This window comes from Pseudoliparis swirei, chromosome 8, assembly GCF_029220125.1.
Source record: "Pseudoliparis swirei isolate HS2019 ecotype Mariana Trench chromosome 8, NWPU_hadal_v1, whole genome shotgun sequence".
Classification (NCBI taxonomy): domain Eukaryota; kingdom Metazoa; phylum Chordata; class Actinopteri; order Perciformes; family Liparidae; genus Pseudoliparis; species Pseudoliparis swirei.
The window spans coordinates 4,135,491-4,162,301 of record NC_079395.1 but is presented as its reverse complement, the minus strand read 5'-3'; the positions used below and the strand labels follow the sequence as shown (position 1 = coordinate 4,162,301).

Below are 26,811 nucleotides of genomic sequence, written 5' to 3'. Positions count from 1 at the left end.
GGGTTGCTCTGCCTCGGAGCAGTTGGAGTGTAATGGTGCTTCGTCAACAAACAAAAAAACGAGAGAGCGAGAGAGAAAGACACCAGAGAGAGAGAGAGAGAGAGGGTGGGGGGGGGGGAGAGATAACTGTTAACACAGCATTAGAAGAGAACAAACAGAGGACAAGGGACAACAAAGCAAAGCCTGTACACACCAGAGCTGGAATTTTCGAGAATGATCTTTTGTTGCTCAGTGAAATTCAGTCCAATTAGTGGCTGACACACACACACACACACACACACACACACACACACACACACATGCACACACACAGTAGCACACAGACACACACACACTTCTAACGTATATTTGTTCTCTGTTAATGGTGTGTGCAATAAAACACGAGTAAGTGGCTGCACGATAAGAAAGGGGTTTTAAAGGTTTATGGGCAAGACAAAAAGTTCATCTAATAACACTTTTCATCCCAAAACCCCTTTTTGGAAGAACGAGTTCTTCAAGGATTGTTGAAAGTCTTGATGTTTAAGGGTTTCCCCACCTGTAACAGTTTAGCTCCACACCTTCCTTTTTGTATTAGTTGTTTTCATCCTGTCACTAACTATCATGTCATTCCAGATCCTGCTTCCCATCTCGTCAGTCCAACTCCCCTCACCTGCCTCTGGTCACTCCCTCGTTAGTCCCTCATTACCTTCACCTGTCTTCATGCCCGTCTCACCTGTTGCCCATTCCCTAATTAGTCCTTGTCTACTTAGGTTCCCTCACTTGTCCTCTGCCAGATTGTCTTGTGTTTCTCAGACCAAGCCCTTGAGCATTCCACAGTGTGTTTGTTTATTCGGTCTGTTCCGTTCCTGACAACACTTTCAGTAAAGGATCATTATCTGTCTCCTGAGTTGTGCATTTGGGTCCACCCTAATCCCGGTGTGACACCACCACACGCCCCACGACACGTGATTGTAAACCAGCACTGTTGGGGAACCCTAAAGGCCCAGAACGTTAGGGTTCTAGACTAAACCCTTGCGGTATGAAATGGGTTCTCGGTAGTACACCATGTACAGGTATCGATGACACCTTTGGAATATCGACGGGTTCTTGGCGGAAGTCCCTGGGTGGGTTCTAGATGAAACCCATGGGATATGAAGGGGTTCTTGGCAGACCCCCCTGGGTGGGTTCTAGATGAAACCCATGGGATATGAAAGGGTTTTCTGCAGCACTACCTGGGTGGGTTCTTGTTAGTCCCCTTAGAAAATATAAATTCTGGATAGATACTCTCGAGTGGGTTTTGGGTAGGGATGCACCGATCTGATCGGCGGCGATCCATATCGGCCGATATTGCCATTATCGGTTTTGATCGGCGTTCTCAAAACGGCCGATCAGATGACGTAACATCTGCGAGAACTATCAGACGTTTCAATCGCTGCGCACCGCAACAGAGACGATGCGCTCGGCGAGGGCCGCAGAGTGAGAGGTCCACGAGGGGATCCTCACCACCGAGCGGCGTCCCCGTCCCCCGAGTTGAATCTCTGGGTCAACTCAGCCGACTCTCACATGTCTGAGCCCCTATACACTGTCGCTCACGGTAAACGCATTCGATCGGGAGCGCGCGAGGGTTTTGATAACGTTAGAGGAAGGATTTATGTGACAACATCCGGTTTTGCAAAGTTAGCGGAAAGAACCACGTGAAACAACATCCGTTTGTCAAAATAAGATGTCGACAAATCATACACGAACATATAAAAGTAAACAATGAACTGATTTTGTATCTTTATAGATCGTTTCTGAGATTTAGCTTAAATTATGCTAACATTAAAACAGTTTTACTGTGCTAAGGAAGAGTTTATAAAAATAAGTCAGACTTTTGTATGTTAAAAAAAGTCCTGTAAATGGATTTCCCCAAGAGTTCCAGGAAATGAATAATGCAGATGTTTCCATACATATCTGAAATCCCCGACAATAGCAATCAAACTATTTTAATGTGTATCAATTAGGACATTTTTCAAAGTAAAAGTCCTAAATGTTTAAAGAAATCGGTAATTTCTTTAATGTTTGAGTTGCTTTATATATGTATTTCCTCATAGTCCTAGGCAATAATGCTACACAATAAATAGAATGCTTCAATCGACACCGTGATCGGTGATCGGTATTATCGGATCGGGAGATACTGATTTCAGTGATCGGTGATCGGCGATCGGTATTATCGGTGATCGGCAGATACTGATTTCAGTGATCGGTGATCGGCACAAAAAACCTGATCGGTGCATCTCTAGTTTTGGGTGAAACTATTACACCATTGAAGGGTTCTTGGTAGAACCTCTAGGAGTGTTACAGTTGTAACCTCTCACAGATGGTTCTCGTAGGTGTGTGTGTGTGTGTGTGTGTGTGTGTGTGTGTGTGTGTGTGTGTGTGGGGGGGGGGTTAGGGTTAGATGGTCCTCCATTGTCATCTCCATCTACCTTGGAGACGACAATCATAGCAACTACAGAACCTGTAGTCAGCAGAACCACCACAGATGTGACGAATGTGAAACATTTGAAAAGCTAGTATAGGTGAAGGAGTGAAGGAGTGAAGGAGTGAAGGAGCGTCCTCGCCGGTGGAAAGTGGAGCAGTTCATTGTTGGAGGTCACGGTTTGGCACTGAGCTTCTGATCTTGATTCGGGTCCAGAACTGTGCATGCGGCAGAATGAAATGGGTCATCGCCTCTTTGTAGTTCTTGGTTTGGACCGTTGCTCCCGGCGACGGCTCATTGGGACTCCGTCATGTGTGCAGAGGGGTTTGTCGAATTAATCGCCGAGGACATGACATGACATCTGCTCGTCGCAAGTCACAGTGGTCTGACAAAGGAGGCGGACGTTTGGGCCAAATTTTGACAATGTTTGATGTAACTTATTACCTAAGAATATTTATGTGTATAATTGTTTTTGAACATTTATTTATTTCACATTTAAAAAGTAAGTATTTAATTATAAAAATGATACATTCAGTTAGCTTAATTTGTTATTTTATATTTTAAAAATGTAAGTTCTCAGGTCTTCAAATATTTTGAATTGCTGCATACTCAGTTCAACTAAATATATACTTGTAAATATAAACTGATTAATCCTGAACTCAATAAATTCCGTATCGCCTCTACTCAAAAGATTAGTCAAAATGTATTATGTGTATTAGAGATATTTTTTTCTTTCCGTCGTTTACATATAACATATAATATATAACAATATAGCTACACAGAACACACACACGCACACGTGCACACACACACACGCGGAGACGCGCGCACACAAACCTGACGTCAACGACCTGAACCAAAACAAAACAAACACCAGCTGACGTAATTAAGCGAACAAGACCGGAAGTGTGGAGAATTTGAATTTCACAATAAAAAGAGCACAGTGTGAAAACCAGTTGTTTTTGTGTATAATTACAGCAACAAATGAATATTTTACAAATCCAGCTTTGAATATACAAAAGTGCATTGTTGGATGCAGTATATTTAGACACACTTATAACACAATATAATTGTACTTTAGTAAATAAATAACGTTTGCTTGTTGTAAGGTCCATCTGCTATTACTGCTACTGTTCTCGTTCAAAACGTTGCTGCTTTTTATTTTGAAAAGCCGACACCGGAAGTGCCGTCATCCCAAACCATCCGGTTAACTTGACGCGGATCTCTGCGGAGTAGCGGAGCGGCAGAGCGTTGTGATCCAATGCTGGGGAGCCGGGAACCAGGAACCGCGGGCTGCGGGGAGGTGGCCGCCGGGCCGCCGGGGCCCCCCAGCCGGCCACTCTGCCGGGAGGAGAGGCCTCCGGGCGGCGCGGGGTGTCGCCTCACCGGCCTGGTCAGCTGGAGGCAGAGACCGTGCAGGACGTTAGCCCTGTTCGCTGCAGCCAACGCGGGGATCTGGTAGGCGTCATGACGCAGGACATCAGACTGATGCCTCCTGATAACTCTAAAAGATATACATTACATAGATCCCCGATTTATATGTATATATATATAAATATTTTTCCCTCCTTCACATTTAAGATATTTTCAAAGATATTTTCTTTTACTCTTTTTATTTATTTATTGAAATCCCTTTATGCATGTGTAATATAGCTCCTCCAATCATGTTTTTAAGGACATATAATGATTTCAGTTATTTTCACAAGGACAAAATAAATGGTATTTGTTAAATATCTCATGAAACTGAACAATCTGTAAACTATTCAGAAATGTTGTTAACATAATTATTAAAAAGATACATTTGTCCCAACAACATCATAACTGTGGGGGAAAATAAATAAATAGTTTTTATTTTAATTGATTTTTTGGTAATTCTTGCCTGAAATACAGACTTAAAAAAACAACCAGAATGAGCTTTCCGGCAGCATAACATAAGAGAGTACACAGGAAACATGGAAATATCTGAATTAAATAGGATTAAAATGCTGACAAGCTCTGAAAACCAAAATATTAAAATCAGAACATGTTATGCTGTTGACAAACTGGAGTCTGACGTCAGTGAAATATTTGCTTGGTTTCCCTTCAGCTTCGTGGCCTTCAGCTCCTTCCGAACCTACAGCCTCCTGGTCCTCCTGATGGCTCTGCTGGTCGTCATGACGACCGCCGGAGACTTCGCTAGGTCCAGATCCACAGGTATCACCACAATACTATATATATATATATATATATATGTACAGATCTACATACTGCATCCTACATAAGCTGCATTCTCTCTACTGGCCACCAGGGGGCGACTCCTCTGGTTGTAAAGAAGTCTATACTTCATGTGTTGAAGCTGCATTCTCTCTCCTGACCACCAGGGGGCGACTCCTCTGGTTGTAAAGATGTCTATGCTTCATGTGTTGATGCTGCATTCTCTCTACTGACCACCAGGGGGTGACTCCTCTGGTTGTATAGAAGTCTATGCTCCACGTTTTAATGCTGCATTCTCTCTACTGACCACCAGGGGAACTCACACGGCGAGGTTTTTATTTATTCCACTGATATTTCAAGGGCCCCACACCCGAGGCGGTGCAGTTGCAGACTCAGGGCGCCAACCTGTCAGAACACTCCCCGGATGACTGGTGATGAATGATCTGAGGATGCGGTGATGCTGAAACTATTCGGCGGTAGAGTTACCCACATGGTCTTCACATGTTGATTTTCACTCGCCAAGTGGTGGTGGGCGTTGTTGGATGCCGAGTGGAGATGTGCACGCCGAGGACTTGAAGCTGGCCTGCCCTCTACTGCTCCTCTCTATGTTGGAGCGGGGTGTGCTCTCCGCTCTCCTGGTCTCCACGGTTCACCCTGGTCCTGCTTCTTGCTGGGATCGCAGCTTGTCTCGCTGCCGCACTGCACCCAGGGCTGTCCCTCCTCCCTCACTGCTGTAGCCGTCCAATCCGTCAGGGTGATCAGCCGCTGTGATGTGTGACGCCAGCAAACTTGATTGAGCTGTTGCTTGTCCAAGCGTGTGGTACTGGAGTAGTACAGGAGGTCACACGCATCCCTGAGGGGGGGCCGAGGTGTGCGTCTCCTGCTGAGGGGTGTACCATCCTCACCACCACGCCCCGGCGCCGGACAGGAAGTCCAGTATCAGTCCAGCTGCAGTCCAGCCAGGTGACCTGCCTAGACCTGTCTGGCTTTGGTGTCGACAATAGTGTTGAACAGTGTTGAACGCTGAGCTGTAGTCCACAAACAGACACGACTGTGAGCCTCTCCAGGGTGGTGGAAAGGGCGAGGAAGTGGTAGAGCAGGGCGCCGGTGGATCCTGTTTTTGACTATGCGCAAATGCCATGGTCCAGCGTGCAGGCAACATGGAACAAATGAAGTCCTTGACCAACCTCTCAAGCATTTACTGACAATCGAGGTGAGGGCTACGGTCTCCAGAGGCGGGATGATGGTCGGGACCTGCCGCCTTCCGGATGTCCCAGGTTCGTGGTTGAAGTCGCCACCAATGGCAGAGCCGAGGTGTGCTGCTCGCTGGCTGCGCCCCGAGAGTTCCTTCAGCGCTATGTCCATGTTAGCTTGATTGAATGTACACAGTTACGTGATGTAAACTCTGTAGGTAGCAGAATGATGCGACACATAGCATTAGGGTACCCAGGTCCGGGTACCCTCCACAATCTTTCAGAGAGAGTCTTTGTCCGTGGGTAGTGGGGGTCGATTGGCTCGACGTCTCAGCCTAACCAGCCAATTCATCATAATTTGGGACGGTGATCGTTTGATAGAAGACACATAGAGAGCTGCTTCTTCACGCCATCTCACCTCCACATGCTTCTGTGCACTTGTAGCTCCAATGAAGGGACATGTTACTGACACATAACATAAAACACTTTCACATAAGTATTGTGTGGTCATGAGCAGCTTTTTTAGTGTTTTATGACTGAGTAATTTCCATGAAAACCTGTTTTATATTATTGTTCAATATTGTTATTCCTCCTCTCATTATTATGCCATTTTCCGTTGATGTGACCTTCCTGAATAATAGATCTGTTTTCTCCCACAGGAGCTCACTTGTGGCGCAGCATGACGGCAAGGTAGGCCATCTGAAGGGGATGTATGTGTATGTGTGTGTGTGTGTTTGTGTTGATTTTAGTTCTAGAACAATATCTTAAAGGCAGGTCTGGGATCAGGGATCATCTCATTGGTTGAGAACAGTTAGTGGGCGGGGTCAAAGCTCTGGGTTATCTTACTGTCTAATTTAATCGGAAAAGAGTAAATTGGAAAAAAAACATTAAAGTAGAAGAAATATAATTATTTGACGGTGGTTGATTTATATTTATTTATTTTTAATTCATTAGACATCCTCAACGGTCAGCAGGTGAGCAAATATAAATTAGATATTGATGTCACAATAATTGCCGTATAATTGTTCTTTTCTTTCACACAGTTCTGGTCGTCATACTATCGTATTTTAATTGAAATTAATTAGCCAAAAAAAGAGAAAAAATTCTGAAGAATCAAAGTTAAAGATGGATAGATTTGTGACAGTATTCATTCTTTGGGGGGGGGGGGGATACGGTGACAGCCCTAGCTGCAGGGTAGTCTGGGTAATTTGAACTCGGAAGCCCAAATCAGTTAGTTTAATACGACCATACTGCATTTATCTTTAGCTAATTGAGGATTAAGCTAAACATTATTAGTTGTTATTAATGGAGATGGAAATATGTGTTTATAAATCCAGGGTTCTGGATGTAGAAATCTCTCCATCAACGCGTTTCCAAGAGAACTTTTGAGACGACGTCTGCAACTAAAACTAAAACAACTATAACCGACAAAGACCCGTTTCCATCTGAATCGAGGGTCGTCTGTTAAGCGTCTGCAGCCCGGCGGAGCTGATTGGTCCCACATGACCGTCTGATCCAATGAAACTACGTGACGGCTCAGATTCAAGTCACGCGGAAAAAAACGGAAGAAAAATCACACACTGTGCGCTTGAGATATCGAGAGTGAATTTATTTCGTGAGCGCAGTCGGGGGTCAAAAGAAGTGACGGGATCACCTGAAGATTCGGGTTCTGGGCCCCGAGTCACGTGACAGTGGAAGTATGCCATAAGTACGTCTCTGCATTGTTTAGCACCGATACTTTTTCTGGGTTCCTCTTTTCACGGATGACTTGTGTGGAACAGGAAACAGGAATACAACTCAAGGGTCATTTCTTGCCTTTTTGCGACACACGTTTGAGACGTAACAAACAAAGAGAAACAAAAACAGTAGAACATTCCTGTCGTACATTTAAATAAAAAAAATACGACTGCAGCAAACTGCCCCTGGAGTCCTGCTCTCGGTGCAGCTTGATCCTGGACCACGATGGATCCAGGTCTCTGTGGGCTCAGACAAGGAGCATGCTGGGTAGTGGAGTAGCCTCAGGTCCGAGGAGCTCTTAAGCCCCACCCCTTCTTTTCAGATGTTGATGGACTCATCTAACAAAGAGCCAAATATCCTCTTTAACATAAATGGGTCCAGATGCTAACTGTGCCACCTTTTAAAAAATGAATTCCAAACAACTATCCTGAAATGCTGCCAAAAAGTCAGTCAATATTTCTTTTCGATTTCCCTTTTTATAATAAAAAGATATATAATAATCTGGATGAGATTCGGTATCTTCATTTTATCCCTAGATGCACTTTTTGGAGCATCCACCGGAGGAGCTCTTCCGTAGCATTTTTGGGTTTTTCTACGACCAATTTACTGCTCGCCACAATTAGGTTGCGCAACATATCGATATATTGATACTAGACTGGACACGGTGTTAGATTCAGGATATCGTAATGTTGTATTTTCCTTGTTTTAAAGGCTGCATAACGGTAAAGTTGATGCTGTCATTTTCAGAACCGATTTTTTTCTCATTATATCCACGTTACTGACGATCATCGCTCGAAAAGAAATGCTCTCAAACAAAATCACGATATTGGATTCTTCTCCAAATCGCCATCAAGAATATGAACAATATGTTGAATGAAGGTGCCGAGTTGTTTAGGCCCCTCCCACACGGACGACTTTGTGCCGGCGTAAAAATCTCTTCAACGCTCCGACCGACATTTGCGTTCTCGCACACAGCTCCTGTCTGGATTAGAGAAGTTCAACCGGGTCTCATTTTGAAGTGTGTATGTGTGTGTGTGTGTGTGGGGTGTGTGTGGGGGGGTGGTGATCCGCTACTGGATGCCTAGCCCGGAAGGCTCGGTGGGATTCAGTGGCGGTGACGGGGATTTGTGGGCGCCAGGCTGGATGCAACACATCGGAGTTATGTAACCGGTGAGGCCCGGTGGGTCCAGGTCAGGGCGACTCGGGAGGGTTTCAGGGCGTAAAGACACACAAATAGTTTCAATAATCAGGGAGACGTGTCAGCGTGAATACAGTCTTCAAGGGGAAGGAGGTATCCACAACATTAATTCTTCAAGGAGTCTAATGACGCCATGACAAAACGACTGACTCTAGTTTTTTATCTCGAGCTATATTTTGGGTCATTTTTACCTCATAGAACATAAAAAACTGATTTTTGTGTCAAAACAAAACAAGGCGATCGGTCCACCACGTCTGTTTGAAGGATGTCAAATGGATTCTGCAGTGAAAAGAGGTTCCAACACTTTGATGACGTCTATAATGGTCATGTGCATTTTTATTTTAAAGTTGAACAAGTATTAATCTGGTTGAAGTTTGACCGACGGCTGTTTCACTCATTATCACCCTCTCACCTCGTTTGCATATCTAGTACTAAAAAACTCTTTGCCCTCTCTCTCTCTCTCTCTCCCTCTTTCTCTCTCTCTCTCTCTGCACATTTGGATGGTGTTGTTGTCACCTGCTGTTGTCCGTCACAGGTGTCTTGTGGGTAGGCTCAGAACAAGTCTCGGGCAAAGGCTTGTGGGAGATTAGCAAAATGCGAGCTGACAGCTGGGATGTTTGAGCCAGCACTGTCCTTCCCTGTTGTGCGAGTGTGTGTGTGTGTGTGTGTGTGTTTGTGTGTGCTGTGAAAGATAATATAAAACTAAAGAGCTGCACTCAGTGAAGGGCAGATTTCCGACAGGTGTGTCACGGACAGAAGGATGACTCGCCAAGCTGTCGGCCAGCTTAGCGGCGGCGAGGCACTGAGCGGAGTGTGAGAGTGTGTTCCTGTAGGTGTGTGAGCCCAACACACACCGTCCAAAAGAAACAGCGGAAGTGAGGATGGATATGAATACGCCGCGTTATCCCTCGCGGGACGGTTAAGGGAAGCGAGTGAAAGGCCAAATGAGGAAACTCAAAAACATTGTCAATTGAATCTATCGAGCGTTTTTTAAGAAGGACGGAGATATTTTCAGTTCATGCTCGTATGTTGAGAAAGATTATGCGTCTAAAGAGTTTTTCAACCGAGTGAGAACGAGAATCAGCGGTTGACAAAATCAAGACGTCCTGTATCGGAAAACTCAAAGCAACGCCAAAACTAAAATTGGTAAACAAGTCTCAAGAAACTGTTGTTTACAGATGTGAACTGATGTTCAAATGCCCTCAAGCGTTCGGTTCAATGCCACTAGAACGGGCACTAGAAGGTGTTTTTCGATAAAGTTTGAACCACCGCAAAAACGAGAGGTCCTTAACTGGCGACCCAAAATATTCCGGGAAACGATTGGTTAGCCGTGAACAGACGCAAATGCGCAGACTCATTTAAGACACATAGAAAAGACTTTCCCATACACATTTTTTTTTTTGGCGGAGGATTCCATTTAGATTTTGTCATGAATCGGCAATAAGTTTACCGGGCGACGGTAAGGCTCGGATTTACCACGAGAGACTGCTGTCTGCGTCCCGCGTCGATGAAGTATTTGAGTATTAAGTCATCTGTTTACATTCTGTGGTCATTTTAAGCCAAATCCCGAACCTAACTAAGGAGTTGCGTTGCATAAACCTAATGAAGTAACCGTGGTAACCGCGTGTTAAGAAAAAACACCACTTTTTAACTTCATTATTTGTAACCGACCAATGAGATCAGAAAACACTCGTATATTGTCTTCTGCAGGGCGACGAGACAGAAGTAATTTGTCATTTTGTTTTCACCATCGTCTTCGAGTGTGAATATCAAAAAGACACGTCATGTGGACAGAACGTCACGTGACTTATGATATGTGGGTTTTTGTTTTCGGTGGCTTTGAGGAACGACTTCGCGGTGCCGCTGTTTGTTTCCACAACAAACACCAAGTGTCTGAAACCTGACCTCTGTGTGTGTGTGTGTGTGTGTGCGTGTGTGTGTGTGTGTGTGTGTGTGTGTGTGTGTGTGTGTGTGTGTGTGTGTGTGTGTGTGTGTGTGCGTGTGTGTGTGTGACTCGGCTGTTTCTCCTTGGCTTCAACTCATTCAGAGGTGTGGCTTGTAGCAGTCCAGTCAATTAGAGCACTTGACACAGATGGGGATGGGGGGTGTGCTTCAGAGGAAGCCTTTTGATTGGACGGAGGCCGACTGGTAGAAAACAACACAACAATCGGACCACGAGTCAAATGACGCGACGGAGCCGCACGTAAACACAGTCACGGTGTCGAGACATGGCTTGGATTTCCAAGAAAGTATGCGTGTAGTAACGTCCGCCTGCTTCAATGTCCTGCTTCGGAAGTATTTTTGGAGATTTAGTTTCCTTTAATCTGAAGCTGAAATATGCGGGGAAATTTAAACTTGTGTACAATATGTTTTAGAAAACCAAGTTTTGTTTTGTTATTCTAGTGCAGTTTATCTGAGGTTAGAAGTAATGGCAGATATTTTTCAATAATAATAAAAAAGTTATATATATATATGTATATATATATATATATACATGTGTATATATATATATATATACATGTGTATATATATATATGGTTGAGGTTATTGGTGGTGGTGTGGTTGTTGGTGGTGGTAGTGGGATTAAGGTTTTCACTGGTGGTACGGTTGAGGTTGTTGTTAGTGGTGGTGTGGTTGAGGTTATTGGTGGTGGTGGTCACGGTGGTACTGGGGTTGTTGGTTTGGTTTAGGTTGGTGGTGGGAGTGTTGGTGTGGTTTTTGTTGGTGATGGTAGGGATGAGGTTGATGATGGCGCTGATGGTCACGGTGGTACTGGGGTTGTTGGTGTGGTTAAGGTTGGTGGTGGGAATAGTGTGGTTAAGGTTGGCAGTGGTGGTGTTGGTGTGGTTGCTGTTGGTGATGGAAGTGGGATGAGATTGTAATTTATGGTACGGTTGAGGTTGTTATTGGTGGTGGTAGTGAAGTTGAGGTTGTTGATGGCGGTGATGGTCACGGTGGTACTGGGGTTGTTGGTGTGGTTGAGGTTGGTGGTGGGAGTAGTGGTGTGGTTGAGGTTGGTGGTGGGAGTAGTGGTGTGGTTGCTGTTGGTGATGGTAGTGGGATGAGGTTGATGGCGGTGATGGTCACGGTGGTACTGGAGTTGTTGGTATTTGTGTGGTTGTTGTTGGGGTTGAGGGTGGAGTTGAGGGTGGTGGTGGAGGGTGTTGTTGTTGCTACCCCCCTTAACCCCATCCCCTGTCCTCCTGATTGCTGTCAGTTGGAATGAAGTGTGATCAGGTTTATTTTTAGAGGCCGCTTGAAATACTCGAACCGGGGCTTCATTGAGGATAAACACAAGCTGCTCTCTCACCGTGCGGCACGTTAACTCAACCCTGAGTTTTACTCAACCCTGAGTTTGTTTTCTCTTTTTTTTCACCGCAAAGACAAGTTCTAGCTGCCTCGATCATCTTGACTATCCGGTGGTCGGCTGCCTTTCTTTTTGGCATAGTCAAATCTTCTGAAATTCCTCAACCGTCTTGAGATGTCTCCTGAAGACCGTGGGGCAGGACTGAGGTAAGACTGGAGCTGTGTCCGTGTGATCTGGTGAAGAATGAACTCAAAGACTTAAAATGAAATTTAAAGGATCTACACTTCCTTATTTACCTTCTATTTCCTCACTTTCTCTTTTATTATCTTGCCATTTAGTCGTCTGGGATTAAGTTTGTCAGATACAAACGCGTTAAAGATTTCTTCTGTGCCAAAACAATGGAGGGAAAATAATAATTAAAATGTTGCCTTTCCAGAAATATTTATTTCAGTTACCCACAGCTACTTTTAACGAAAGACTGAGCTTGAAAAAAGATGTGGTAAACTGAAAAAAAAATCTTTATGTGGCGATTTGGGTGAAATTAACCTTTTTAATGCTAAGGACTGAAATCGTGTATTTCTTTGTTTGAATTGCGCAATACGCTTAACAGTTTAACGTACCAGCTGTATGACCAATTCTCCTGACGAGTGAAATTGGCTCAAATTATTTGGCACGTTTGTCTCCTAATTTCGGTCCAAACAGATCAACAACGCCCAAAATGGCCTCGCTTTCCTTGGAAAGCCGTACACAATGCTAGCTTTTGGCTTTCTGTCGTGGGCAAACCGGCCTTTTGCGAAAGCAATCGCCGTGAACTGGATCCTTTCTCGCTCCCTTGATGTCAGCTCACCGGACATTTGGAGAACGTAAACAGGTATTAGTTGCTTCAGAGTCAGAGTTTCTGCGGCATGTACCCAGACAGACAGCTGGGGGAAACATATCTGCACCCCCCCTCCCCCCCTTCCTCTCAATCACAAGCGAAGAGCTGCGGATGCTTTTGACGCCATTCCTCGCATTGTTTGTCTCGCTCTATTTTTAATAGTGCCGTGACCGGGGGCTTGTTAGAGGCTCAGACGCGCTGCTTCCTGTGTTGCCTCAGAGATTACTGGTCGGGTAAAAAGTGACATCTGCCGCCGCCCTCCCGGCCCTCCCGGGACACGGGACAAGATCCAGTGTTGAACGTTGGACATCTTGTTCCCCGTTGTTCTCCCTGAATGACATGTAATGTAGTGAAGTGGTGAAAACACGTCTTGAATGATTGATGGACCCACCAGTGGCCGATGGCGGCGTTGGTGGTCTGAAATGATCCGGGGCGTTGAAATGTGATCTTTTCACTTCTCAGTATCCAAAGTGTTCCTGGAGCTCAGACAGCATGTGACGCGAGGGCTGAAACACGTCATGATTTGCACCCCATGCGTCGTAAGGTGACTGTTATCCTTCTGGATTGAGCTTGTGAGGTGGAATTCGATGACAAATCTCTGAGAACAGAGGCAGTCGGAGAGAAAGATGGGCATATATATATTTATATATTTTATATATATCATCTCTACATAGAATCCAACTGTATAAGATCCGTCAATCACATCTACTGTGTTCAATTCGGAGAAAACAATCTGGGAAATGTACATATATGTATTTTTTGGTACCCCGAGTTTTTCTTAGATTGAGACCTTTCGATACAGCCAATCAAATCCTGAATAAAGCTCTAACATCAGCATCATATCATTGGAGAGTCACAGATACAGGTACTTTTTTAGACTTGCATCTCTTTCCAGGGAGACGTCTGTCTTTCGTGGAACGGGGAAACGCTTATCCTTATACTCTCACTTGCTGCTGTGGTTGTCACGCGTCCGACCCGTCATGTTTTCGTCCTGTAAATCAGCGTCGTGTGAGGGGCGTGTGCCTCGAAGTCGGGTAGGAGGGCAGCAAGTTGATCAGGGTTATTTGAGACTGGGTGTTTGGGTCAGGTGGGAGGGGCGGTGTGTGGTGTTGGTGTGTGTGTGTGTGTGTGGGGGAGGGGGTTGGATGAGGTTATGGTGGAAGAAAGGGTAAAACAACTAAATGAAATGGCGGACTCTTTGGCGTGATGACTTTTAGTAGTTTCATAGTGCCACCTGTAAGCGACTGCCTTTTTTAAATCATCACATTTCCCCTGAGTGGTACTTACTGACATACTTTCCCTAAGCGTGTGTTAACCGTCAAAAGAACATATTTATTTGTAGATTAGGGAATTGAAAGTGCAAAAAAGCTGACTCATTTCCTGGTTTTCGGACTTAAACCTGCAGCGCTCTATTCCAATGACTTCATTCACTCACTTTTCCACCATGAGAGTGGCATTTGTAGTTTTTAATGTTAGAGTTGTCCTGTATAATTATGTAGTTTAACAGCGTGTGATCAGATCCCCAAACCCTAGCTTAAGCCCCTTTTTGAAATAGTGAACAACTATTGGAAAAATACCTTTTCTTATAAATATAAATCACACGTTTTCCTAATGAGCACAGGACCCTCACAGCTGTGTTCATGGGTGGGAATTTGCTCGGTAAGCCGAACTCCACGGTGAATCCCCCAGCAGCTGTTTCCACGACAGCTGCTTTCACAGGACATGTAGTTCCCATCCTCTCAGTTTAGTGCATTTTCAATGAATCTGATGGAAGCTGTTGAGGCAGTTTCAATTTGATCCGAACACCAGTGGCATTTTTTCTTCAGCTTTTGGTATTCTTCAAAAACATATACATCGATATTTGTTTTGATCGCCGTGTATTTGTATGCGTGCGTGCGTGTTATTCGCATAAGTCAAAAAGTATTAAACCGAATCGCATAAAATTTGGTGGGATGATTGGTTATTATCCGGGGACCATTTGATTAGATTTTGGGATCGATCGGGTCAAAGGTCAAGGTCAAGGTCATGAAAAGGTCAACATCTTATTTTTACCATAGCGCGGTCCATTTGTATCCAATTGCCATGCAACTAATGCCAACATGTTTATAGCCCAATCTTGTGATATGCAAAGGTATGCGCTCTACCGAGTGCCCATTCTAGTTGTAGAGAGTTTTCCTTTTTTTTACGCTAAGGGAGGTAGCAGGACTTTGGCTGTCTCACTCAGTCATCTATTTATCTCACATGTCTTCCACATGAGCCACATGGGTTTTTATTTTTATAGCGGTTATATGGGACGTGAGCACGAGGGCTGACGACGGAGCTTTAAAACATGAGATGCTTTTTAGGGAAAGCTTCTTACCTCACCAGGTGGCCACTCCGAAACACAGCATGGAAACCACATTCACGTTCCAATTCTCATCCGCCACCTGTCTATTGAGTCATCATGCCAGTTTTATAGCGGGCTTCTTAATTTAGACTATGGCATTGCATTGGGTGGGCCTTTATTTATTTGACTAAATCTGATCAATGACCCTCAACCAGTATAATGCTACGCCTCTAAACAGTGGCGGCTGGTGAAATTTTTTTTTGGGGGGGCGCAGTATTTGTTAAAAAACACTCAAACATGAGAAGAAAAAGAGTTTGAGAGAATATTGTAAAAAAAAAAAGCTTTATTTAAGAACCTGGCGTGCTCAACACTGTCCAATAACAACACACACACACTTTGTAACTTTGGGCATGAGAATTTGGAGCAGAATTTAATTAAGAAACATTGGGTTTTTGAGGTTTGAAAATAAAAAGACCTTCACCTCAAATGAAGAGGAGCAGATGCAGATGGAGATGTTACAGATGAAGAAAGAAAGCTGAAGCTCAGATTCAGGATTTTTTTTATTCACTTGCAAGAAGACAAACAGACACACACACATTTGCTTGATCTGTCTTCTGCACTTCACTTCCCCTCAGCAAATAAAAAATAATAATTCTCATCAAAAAACCATGACATGTAATATACAAGGGGAAAAAAGAGAGACTAATGAAAAAAATAATAACAATATGAGCTAGAGCAGCTTTTTCAGCAGAGAAAAAGAAAATCAAAAAAACAAAAGAAACACATACCTGCAGAAGGTCTCTGCATACACTCAAACACAATTAATACACACAAACCATACACTAAAAGGACAATAAAATGTAACAAAAAAAAATCAACGGAGGCAAAAACCACTCACCAAACCCAGATAATATATGTTTGCAGGTTCAATGACACGACAGCTGTGCGCTCGACACTGGATTTTATTATATTTGCGTATATTATACAATTAATCTATAATCTAAAAAAGAATAAAAAAATAGTGCAACATCGTTTTCACTCACTCACCCTCAGCAATATAAAAAACCATTGAGGGTTGCCAGGTGGGGTGTGTGACAAAAACCAGCCCATGGCCAAATCAAACCAGCCCAAAACCAAATATGCTTTTTACATAGTCAGCATTGCTATCATTTTTGTAAATATATTTGTAATATCTACAAAGTTTATAATAATGCATTAAATTAGCATTAAAAAAACAGTTCCCCTAAACAAGTTTTCCCCCCCTAAACAGTTATTTTCCTATATATTATTAGTTGTGTAATAAGATAATACGTATTGTGTAAAATCTGTATGATGCGGGTATTTGTTGATAAATATTGGTAGGATTTGGGTATGAATAATTTATTTAAAGATATTCATGTAATTTGCAGACATTTGCAAAAAAATTCACATAGAGAAAAAAACACCAAGGATGCAAACAACAATTCAATAAATATAGTAAAATTCCCTGCCGGAAAAAACCAGGCCTGGTGCCACTGCTCTGTGGGCTCTCTGGGTCTCGGATCTCTCTGATGGCGAATGGCGTCGCGCGTGCGATTGTGTCTTTAAAATTCTAATCATCATCCGCAAAACAGCCGGTCATTTGCAAAACGACTGAAATGTTATTGCGATGCCGTTACACACCACACACCCCGCAGCGCCCGAAACTAAGGCTTCTGGATATATTATATTTAATATATATATATTTTCTTAAACACAGGTTATTTAGGGCAGGCACACACCTCCACACACATTTAGTCGTCAACACGGTTTGGCATTTGACAATTTTTTTTTTTTTTTTTCTTCTTCCTTTTTTTTCCAAAATTTTTTAAGGGGCGCCCTAGCGCCCCCTATGGACGAACCGCCACTGCCTCTAAATAAACCTCTTCAATCATGGTCAAGTCAAATTTTGAGACTGTTTTGAATGTAAAGTCACGACATACCATATCAGTAATTACATGATGACCATCTACACATATCAACAAGTCAAGTTTCTTTATATATAAAGCACATTCAGGGACAACACAAGGAGAGAAAAGTGGCGAACGAAATTTAAAGGTACAATTTAAAAAAACTCTTGACCTTTGGGACAGCTGGTCTCAGAGGGCTGAATGTGGAGATTGACAGAATAGATGTGAATGAGTCATAGGGAGGTGTAGCCCCGAACACAATAATGATCAACACTATTACCTCTAAACCAGGGGTCAGGAACCTATGGCTTGCGAGCCATATATGGCTCTTCACGTGACGGCATATCCCAAACAATTTTGAGTTGGAAAAAAAAAATCTCCGCCCGCCCCCCTGTAATTTTCTCTATCGCGCCAGATTACAGCAGAAGTAATTTAAGGTCCTTTTCTTAAAGACGGCTTTGTTCTATTATTAAACTAAACGTCTGATATTGATCGTCTCTACACAACAGCATGTCATTTCTGTCTCTACATGTCGCGTTTATACTTCTCGTCACCTGCACCCCCCCCCCCCCCCCCCAGTAGCATCATGCAGCACCAGAAGTCGCATTAAAAGCAAGTCATATTTAATTTATTATACGTTAAAAATACTATATGGCTCTCAATAAAATATATTTAGAAATATTTGGCTTTTATGGCTCTCCCAGTCAAAAAGGTTCCTGACTCCTGCTCTAAAGTTCACAAGCTCACAAGTTGTGTCATTTAAATCTGAGTTTTGCTGCAGTAAAGTTGAGTCGTCTGCAGAGCAGTGAAAATAGCGCAGCGACTGATGATACTTTTCTGATTGCCTTGTCTATAAAGGTCCAAAAATAATAGAATACAAATTAAGAAAAAAATCATAAAATTAAGAATTCAATTCAGTTTATTTGTATAGCCCAATTTCACAAATTACAAATTTGTCTCAGAGTGCTTTACAATCTGTACACATAGACATCCCTGTCCCAAAACCTCACATCGGATCAGGAACAACTCCCAAATAACCCAAGAATAAAAGCACCTAATAAAGTTTTGGCAACGACTTCAATGAGGTTAGAGAAACATTATCTTTTGTCGTTAAACAAAGCCTTTCAGACACCTGTATGGCAGCTTACACCGTCAAGGTGAGTCATCTTATAGCTTCTCTGTCTTTTCTTGTAGCTGGGAGATCATCGACTCGGGTCAGGACGGCCAGTCCGAGACCGGACCTCAGCTCAGCGACTCCATCAGACTCTTCCTCCAGGAGACATCGGCCTTCAGACAGCAGAGCCCCGGCAAGGTGAGGCCGAGTTCTGAAGACTGGCGCTTCACATGGTGGAGAAGAGCGATGTAATCCCACCATGTCTGTCGCATTTCTGCATTTTCTTGACTACGTCAACATTTCAGGAACATTATTATTTGCTTACTTTGAGAGAATCAATACAACTCTCGCATCTGTGTATGGACCCAGAAATTGGTTAGCTTAGCTTTGCATTAAGACGGCAAGCTGAGGGAAACGCACAGCCTGGGTCCTTCGAAAGCTCAACACATGAAACTAATTAGTTTATTCATAAATGTAAATTAAATGTGGTTTTTAGGCTTCAGGATTAAGCATATTTTCCAAAATGCGGACCTTTTCCTGCGAAAGTAACGGGTACTGAATGTGTACGATAACTAGTTAACGGTGTCCTTCCTTGTCGTTGTCTTTCTCTTCTAGTTTTGTCTGCTTTTTTGCAGTATATGCACCTTCTTTGCCGTTTTAGGACGCTACATTCCAGGGATCATTATCTTATATATTCTTGGTGAGTACCCTTTGGCATGATAGAAATGGTCTCATCATGTGCAAGAGACGTATATGTATTCTAAATATTCTACTTTATAGAAAGCTTCATCTTATTTCTACCACTTGCACCGTCTACCTTGATAGAGTCGTGCTACTTACATGTTTTCTGGTATGTTAATTGTTTTCTATGAAAGAAAATACACATTATGACATGTTTATTATCTTGTTGCAGTTCTCGGCGTTTTCTTTTGGCCTCTGGTCTCATGTCACGAGGTCGGTGTGTGGCTGGATCCAGTTCTGCAGAAGCTGGACTTTGGCATCGGGGAGTTCCTTCAGAAAATCAAAGAGAACCATGGTACGTAGGAAATATGTCAATACATTATATTTTGAAAAAGTTTTGTCCTCTATTCCTTTCAAACTACATGAAGAATAAATAAAAAAACTTTAATAAAAAAAACCGTGAAACAGCAAAATGGAAATATTTTCTTGAAGTGGATGCAGATGGAATCTCAATAGGTCCATTACAGATATTCAATCATGAGAATGTTGTACATTATGTCCGTACATCACGGCCCCAACAATCCTTCTTTTACTGTTCGTATTCCGTATCGGACTAAAAGACTAAATCTATCGCATCCATGTTTCCGTCCCGTCAGAGAGAAGAATCACGCTGGCTCAGACAGAGAAAGAAGGCATCGAGTCGGACCTCTCCTCCATGTTTCCAAAGGTCGGTCACTCATCTTCGATCTCGCGATGCATCTGTGGACGGCGACGGGGTTCAGTGAGAGCTAACCCAGTCCACGTGATCCACATCCGGATCAAGGCCCAAACGAATTTGCTCTCCAAGCCAAAACTGGTTCCAGAAGGAGCAACATGGGCCCATTTACTCCATCCTTTAATTAACTAATGTAATGCTGAGGGAGGCGACGTCACGCTAGAAGGACTGTAGGTTGAGAAAAGAGAGCGGGACACAAAAATAAGGACTCCGATTTTGGATTTGACCGTGTGAGACTTGACTCACGTGTGGATTTGAGACTGGAAAGCAAAAGTCCGCTTACATTTTCCCAGACTTTCTCGCCAAGTCTTGCGGCTTTCATCAGCTGATGCAATTGTTGCCGACGAGGGCAGAACGTTGACCCAAAAGCAGCACACAGGATCAGATCCAGGTCGCAAAAGAGTTTTTAATCAAGCCGAGCAGAACCACAGTCTGGCAACGGGAGGAAACTAAAATGATCTGACCACGTCAGGCAGGAAGACACGGACTAAACAGGCTGGGGAACGAGACACAGGTGGATACGATGAGGGCGGGGCTTGATGCTCACACGGGAGGAACCAATCAGGAACAAGACAGACAATCACAGGGAGGGCAGTGCAGGCAAACAGAGGACACAAGGATTTCAAAATAAGACACAAAACAAGACACAGATACTCCGGATCATGACAGTTTGGACTGTTTGAACCGACTGGCGGTGACATGTACACCATTTTGAATAAAGTGTGCAACTTGTGAAATTATAGAATTTAGTTTTTACTTGAATCTTGTCATGCTAATTTTGTTGTTGCAATGTTGGGGACTTTTTACTTATCATGATCAAAGTTCCACAGATGGAAGGTGGCGTATGCCGTACACAGGACATGACATGAGAGACAGGGATTTCAAAATAAGACAGGAAAACTCAGCAATTTGATCACAACTAAGGAAACCAATTCCAGAAACTCTGCAAGTGGACTTTGTGTTAAGAGCTGAACTCTTCGACCCAAAAGACTTGTGAAGAAGACATCTCCACAGGCCTTCACGCGTACACAGCAAACGACTGCTTCATTATAATGTCTCCTCATCAGTTGGATCATGTGATCATCTGCTGCGTCTCGACCCTCTAAAATGTGTCTCGGTGTCTTTTTGTCCTCCGGCAGCTCGACTCCACAGTCTGTAAGGAAATGTCTGTGTCGGACACCGAGGCGTCTGATATGACGTGGACGGACAACGGCACCTTCAACCTGTCAGAGGGACACACGCCTCAGACCGAGAACTCAGAGGGTACGTTTTGGGCTTGTTTCTGGAGTTGTAGGAACCCCCATTTGCATTGTGTCCGCACCACAAGAGCTAAGAATGATCGCAGTTCGTAGGACGCCATTTTGAGAGACTTTTCTTTAGCCCCTATTTCGAGCGGCGCAACACACGGACTGAATGAGCCGCCGCTCAGTACCGTTAGCACGAAGGCTAACGTGGTAGCACCGACCCTCTGATGCCGATTCTCATCGAAACGGCAATCGCGACGGCCATTTTGCTCGCGTTTATTTGATTGTGGCACCAGAGTTGTTTATTTATTTCAGGGTTTGTTCGGTCATGGAAAACCTGGAAAAGTCATGGAATTTTAAAATGGTCATTTCCAGACCTGGAAAAGTCATGGAAAAAATCTTAAATCATAAAAGTTTTGGAAAAGTCATGGAAATTTGTTATAATCACATGTTCATTTATGCCGAGTTTGAAATAATAAATATGTTTTTTAAAGAAAGACGCTCAAAATATAAGCCGGCGTACGCTCTCAATACGCAATATTTTCTACATTTTTCATGTTTGTACCGAGAGTTCAGTTTGGTCATGGAAATTTGGTTTAAAGTCCTGGAAATCCATTGGTCAAAATGTGTAAGAACCCTGTTATTTTTATATTACAAAAAGGCTCAGTGCTGCTCATCCGATTACCATGCCCCTTATTTTTATATTTTATATTTAATTTAATTTTAGTCATTAGTATTGTATTGTGTATGCATATATGTTGTATATATACATATATATTTTATTTTATATTTTACTTTGTATACTTCTTGTATACATCTATATCTTTCACTTGTATACATCTATATCTTTCATCCCTGTTTTTTATATTTTATATTTTATTTTTTATTCTTGTGTGTTTAGTTTATTGGTGCTGCTACTGCTACGACAAATTTCCCCTTGGGGATTAATAAAGTATTTATCTATCTATCTATCTATCTATCTATCTTTTAAACGGTCTTTCTTCTCCCCTCCCAGACCTCGACAGAGAAGAGGCGTTCACCGGAGGCCTTCTGGAATTCCCCTCGCTCGACAACGGCGCAACGACTAACGGCGACGACGACGACGACGACGACGACGACTTCAGCCTCGGCCTCCCCTCGCCTCCCCCCCAGCTGCCCATCAAATCCAGGCACACGCCCTCCCGTCACAGAGACCAACCCGCCGCCGACCAAGCCCTCAAATTGGTCAACCAGATGGCGAGCGACTTCATCGCCGCCGCCGTCACGGCCGCCATGCAGGAGCGGATAGAGGCGGCGGTTGGCTTCCCGGCGCCGAGCTCCGACTCGGAGCGGTCCGGACCCCCCGATGGCGCCGGGCTGCCGGAGCTGGCCGAGGAGTCGGACAGCGAGGTGGAGGACTTTGAGCTGCTGGACCAGTCGGAGCTGGAGCAACTGGAGGGGGAGCTGGGAGGGGAGGGGGGCCCCCCCGCCAGAGAGGATGCTCGGGCCCAGAGGGACAAGCCGGCCTCTCCGGGGTTCTTCTCCAATCTCCTGAGACGCCACTGATTGATGAAGAGTACAATCGGGAAGGAAGGAGGAAGGAGGAGGGGTGACAGAGGACATGTGGAGGTGTTCTGGTCACGGAAGACTGTTGGGAGGGTCGAGGGGGTCGGAGGGGGAGCTGCGAGAAAACAATGTTCCCATTTTCTTTCTTTTCTGTAGAATCAACCAATCAAAACAGTTTTAAAAATTAGTTTTTTAAAAAATGCAGGCGGAAGTTACTTTAATCAGATGGTCGCAGCCTAATGCCGAGTTCAGAATACACAATATTTAAAAAAATTATGGCCCGGAAAGTGAGCGCCGGCTGCCGACCTCGTAGTGACAAAGTGCCGATGAGGCGCCTGGGACGACTCGGTGTGAGCGAGAGGAAAATAAAGTGAAAATAATTCACTTGAGAACGTGGAGGTTTTTTTCTTTCTGTGCAATCTGCACATGTTTATTTATTTACCTATTAATTCTGTTCAACATTAGGTTCAGGTCAGATATTTGATAACTGGTCCATGACCATTACGATATATACAAACTTATTGTGTGGTCGGATCTCAGCTCAAATAAGGTATGCTGTAATTACATTTATCTTTTAAAAGCAACTTTTTATCACCTAATCAAATTTTTTCTGATTAATTTTTATTATTATTAAATAGTATATAAACACATTAAGTGTTGTTCAGGCACTAACTTATTTTTAAGCAAAAAAAGACGTTTGTGGACATCTATAACGATAACAGTGGGAGGGGCTTAACGGTTCGGAAACAGACCTGAAACCGTTAAATAGTTTATAATTAATAGAATAATACGATTAGCAATCAAAAGTAAATTGATATTTTATAAATTGTATTGAAATGCTGCTGTGTTGTATTGTTTTATCAATCACTCACAATCTGTTTATGCACCTCAAATGTCTTCTAACACTACAAAGTGTTCAAACCGTCTAATAACTATAAATTGCTTATGAACGCTTCGTAGATGGTACTTTTATCTGGATTAGTCACAAAATATTAAAACTGATAATTTCCTAAAAAACTGAACCGTTCAGACTAATGAATATGATAATAATATATGACGCAGAATTAATGCTTTCCCTTATTGCAAACTTGAATTCATCCCTAAAAAGATGCGTTGTAAAGACCAGTATAACTGCAGCGCATTTCACCAGTAAAGCGTGGAGAAAAACCTTGTTATATATTTGTTATGTTTATTACAACTCACCGCTCACAACGCTCACCTGACACCGAATTGATTCATCCAACTACATTACCCAGAGTTCCACAGGAAATTGTAGGCAATCACAAATACCTTTAATAATCAGAATATTCACTACTGGCTGGATAGTCGACCATAACGATTCAAATCTAGGAAACTTATTTTCTTCTTTCCTTTTTTTATTTTCATGAATAATGTATGCAGTAGAATCACAAAAACATGCAGCAGCTCTCAAAAACTGCATGCAAATCATATTTTGAGGCATAAATACATATATTTAAACATTTAAAAAAAAAACATTTTACTTCCAGTGCTTTCATAAAGTTCACACAGTTCATCCTCTAACTCAAAATTTCAAATTTCAATTTCAAATTTCAAACAAAATGTACCGAACTCGTACCCTGACCCGAGGCCCCAACCGCCTCAGCTGGCCCAGGTGTGACCAGCTCTTTATCCTCGCAGGCCTGTTGGGGGTTTGTGGACTGGGAGAAGACCAGAGGCCGTGTTCCCCGGGGGAGGGGGGGAGGGGGAGTCCTTTGGGGGCTACATAGGGAACATGGGGGTACCTAGGTGGCTGCTAGTCTGCCCAAAGTGTGTGGTTGCATGGACAGGATCTCAAGCTGCGAGCTGAGGGAGAACCGCTCCTCTGCTCTTTGAGGTTCTGTTCGCTCCGTCAGGACCTTGAGCTGAGCACCTGGGGCGGTTTGCAGGTCGTGTGTCAAGGTTTTAGGGATGAGAGTCAGTACCTGCAAAATCTTATCAAATAAACCAGCGGTGAACTGAAAGATTACATCATTCTTTCATGTTACAGCATAAGTACTACATTACCCATGAGCCTCAGCTCATTGCATTGACTTCTGCCAACAGACCTTTTCTCCTTGCCGGATGTTTTATTGTGAAAGTCTCTTATTTCCTAAATATTTTAAACCAGATGTTTCCTGGAAAGAACCCTAAAATGTGTTTAATTATCTGTAAAATAATGAATTTGAGAAATTTGTGAAATTATTGGCTGTAAAACGATGGATTGCGCCCTCCAGGGTCGAAGGTAGTTCAAGTAACTAAAAAAGAGAGTTCAAGTAACTGAAAATGCAGATATAAGCAGGACAAGCTTCCTCCAGAGGGAGGAGCTCTAACATTGTGTGTGATCTCTGGGTTACTATGGAGACACCCTCCCCGAGCCCTGATTGGTCAGTTCGGGCCTTCTTCTGCTCTCTAGAACACGAGTCGGACTGAGCCCATGAAGACCTCCGTTCCTCACATCACAGGATGATCCAAAAAATAGAGGTCAAAATAGAGTTTCAGTGCACTGCAAGTTAAACGTTATGGCTTCTTTCCATTTGCACCTTTAATTGTGATTTAATGAAGCGTGGGTCAATCGTGGATTCACAGAATGAAGATAAAGAATGATTGAACTGTTTCTGAAACATGCCTTGGACATTGAAATACGTCGTTTTCATATAATATATAGACACACGGCAATGTATAATGTATCCTCTTGAATAATCATGTGATGCTATAACTCTAACGATGACATATGTGTTTATCAGTGCCTGAGAGGACTTCGTAGTGGCTGCAGTTCATTTCTAGCTCACATGTAATAACTGTATAGGACAAAGAATACTTCATAGGACTTCTTAATACGAGTGTATGCAGGTTCAGGGTTCACTGAATACATATATTTTATTTTATATTTTTCGCCAACTGATGAAAACGGTTCATGTTTTTCGTTTATCTTCCGGTTGTGTCGTGGTGGCTTCAATGTGTTGGTCTAAAAATCAAAAGTCCTTTGAATTCAGTTCCAAAACCGAAATGCATTAACAAAAATGTACTTTTATGTAATTAAAGTCAATAAAAGGTTGTAGCGCAGTCGGTGGAGTCGCTTGTTTGACGTGTGGATGCAGCTGTATCTCTCATGTTCACAATGTAAATGATATAAATACATGAAGTAGTTTATGAATTATGTATTATATCAGAGAGACAATAATAATTACATTCTGATTATATTTCATTCTGGCTTCATGCAGGGTAGGACAATTCTCATATTTTTTAGGAGGCAATTTTTTCCCCCATTGACTGAAATCCAGGGGAATTTAAAAAGAAATTGGGTGAACTTTTTGAAACTTGTGAAATAACATTCAACCTGTGTTCTAAAATAATAAATATACTTATTCAGGCTTAAAGTATATGAGCAATTGTCATACAAATGGCAATATGAAGAATATTTGGGAGAGATGCACCGATCAGGTTTTTGGTGCCGATCACCGATCACTCAAATCAGTATCTGCCGATCACCGATAATACCAATCACCGATCACGGATCACTGAAATCAGTATCTGCCGATCCGATAATACCGATCACCGATCACGGTGTCGATTGAAGCATTCTATTTATTGTGTAGCATTATTGCCTAGGACTATGAGGAAATACATATATAAAGCAACTCAAACATTAAAGAAATTACAGATTTCTTTAAACATTTAGGACTTTTACTTTGAAAAATGTCCTAATTGATACATTAAAATTGTTTGATTGCTATTGTAGGGGATTTCAGATATGTATGGAACACATCTGCATCATTTATTTCCTTGAACTCTTGGGGAAATCTATTTACAGGACTTTTTTTAACATACAAAAGTCTGACTTATTTTTATAATCTCTTCCTTGGTACAGTAAAACTGTTTTAAATGTTAGCATAATTTAAGCTAAATCTCAGAAAAGATCTATAAAGATACAAAAACAGTTCATTGTTTACTTTTATATGTTAATGTATGATTTGTCGACATCTTATTTTGAAAAACGGATGTTGTTTCACGTGGTTCTTTCCGCTAACTTTGCAAAACCGGATGTTGTCACTTAAATCCTTCCGCTAACTTTATCAAAACCCTCGCGCGCTCCCGATCGAATGCGTTTACCGTGAGCGACAGTGTATAGGGGCTCAGACATGTGAGAGTCGGCTGAGTTGACCCAGAGATTCAACTCGGGGGACGGGGACGCCGCTCGGTGGTGAGGATCCCCTCGTGGACCTCTCACTCTGCGGCCCTCGCCGGGCGCATCG

The 26,811-nt window shown here is 42.9% G+C and overlaps 1 protein-coding gene across 1 annotated transcript; it reads left to right on the top strand.

The window, feature by feature from the left end:
* Positions 1 to 3,667: 3,667 nt before the first annotated feature.
* Positions 3,668 to 25,621, top strand: retreg1 (reticulophagy regulator 1). The gene is made up of 9 exons (XM_056420291.1): positions 3,668 to 3,898; positions 4,527 to 4,633; positions 6,486 to 6,516; positions 18,394 to 18,511; positions 18,929 to 19,013; positions 19,227 to 19,349; positions 19,651 to 19,721; positions 20,909 to 21,032; positions 22,029 to 25,621. The coding sequence occupies exons 1-9, from the start codon at positions 3,702 to 3,704 to the stop codon at positions 22,556 to 22,558; spliced, it is 1,386 nt and encodes a 461-aa protein (XP_056276266.1). The 5' UTR covers positions 3,668 to 3,701; the 3' UTR covers positions 22,559 to 25,621.
* The last annotated feature ends 1,190 nt before the right edge of the window (positions 25,622 to 26,811 follow it).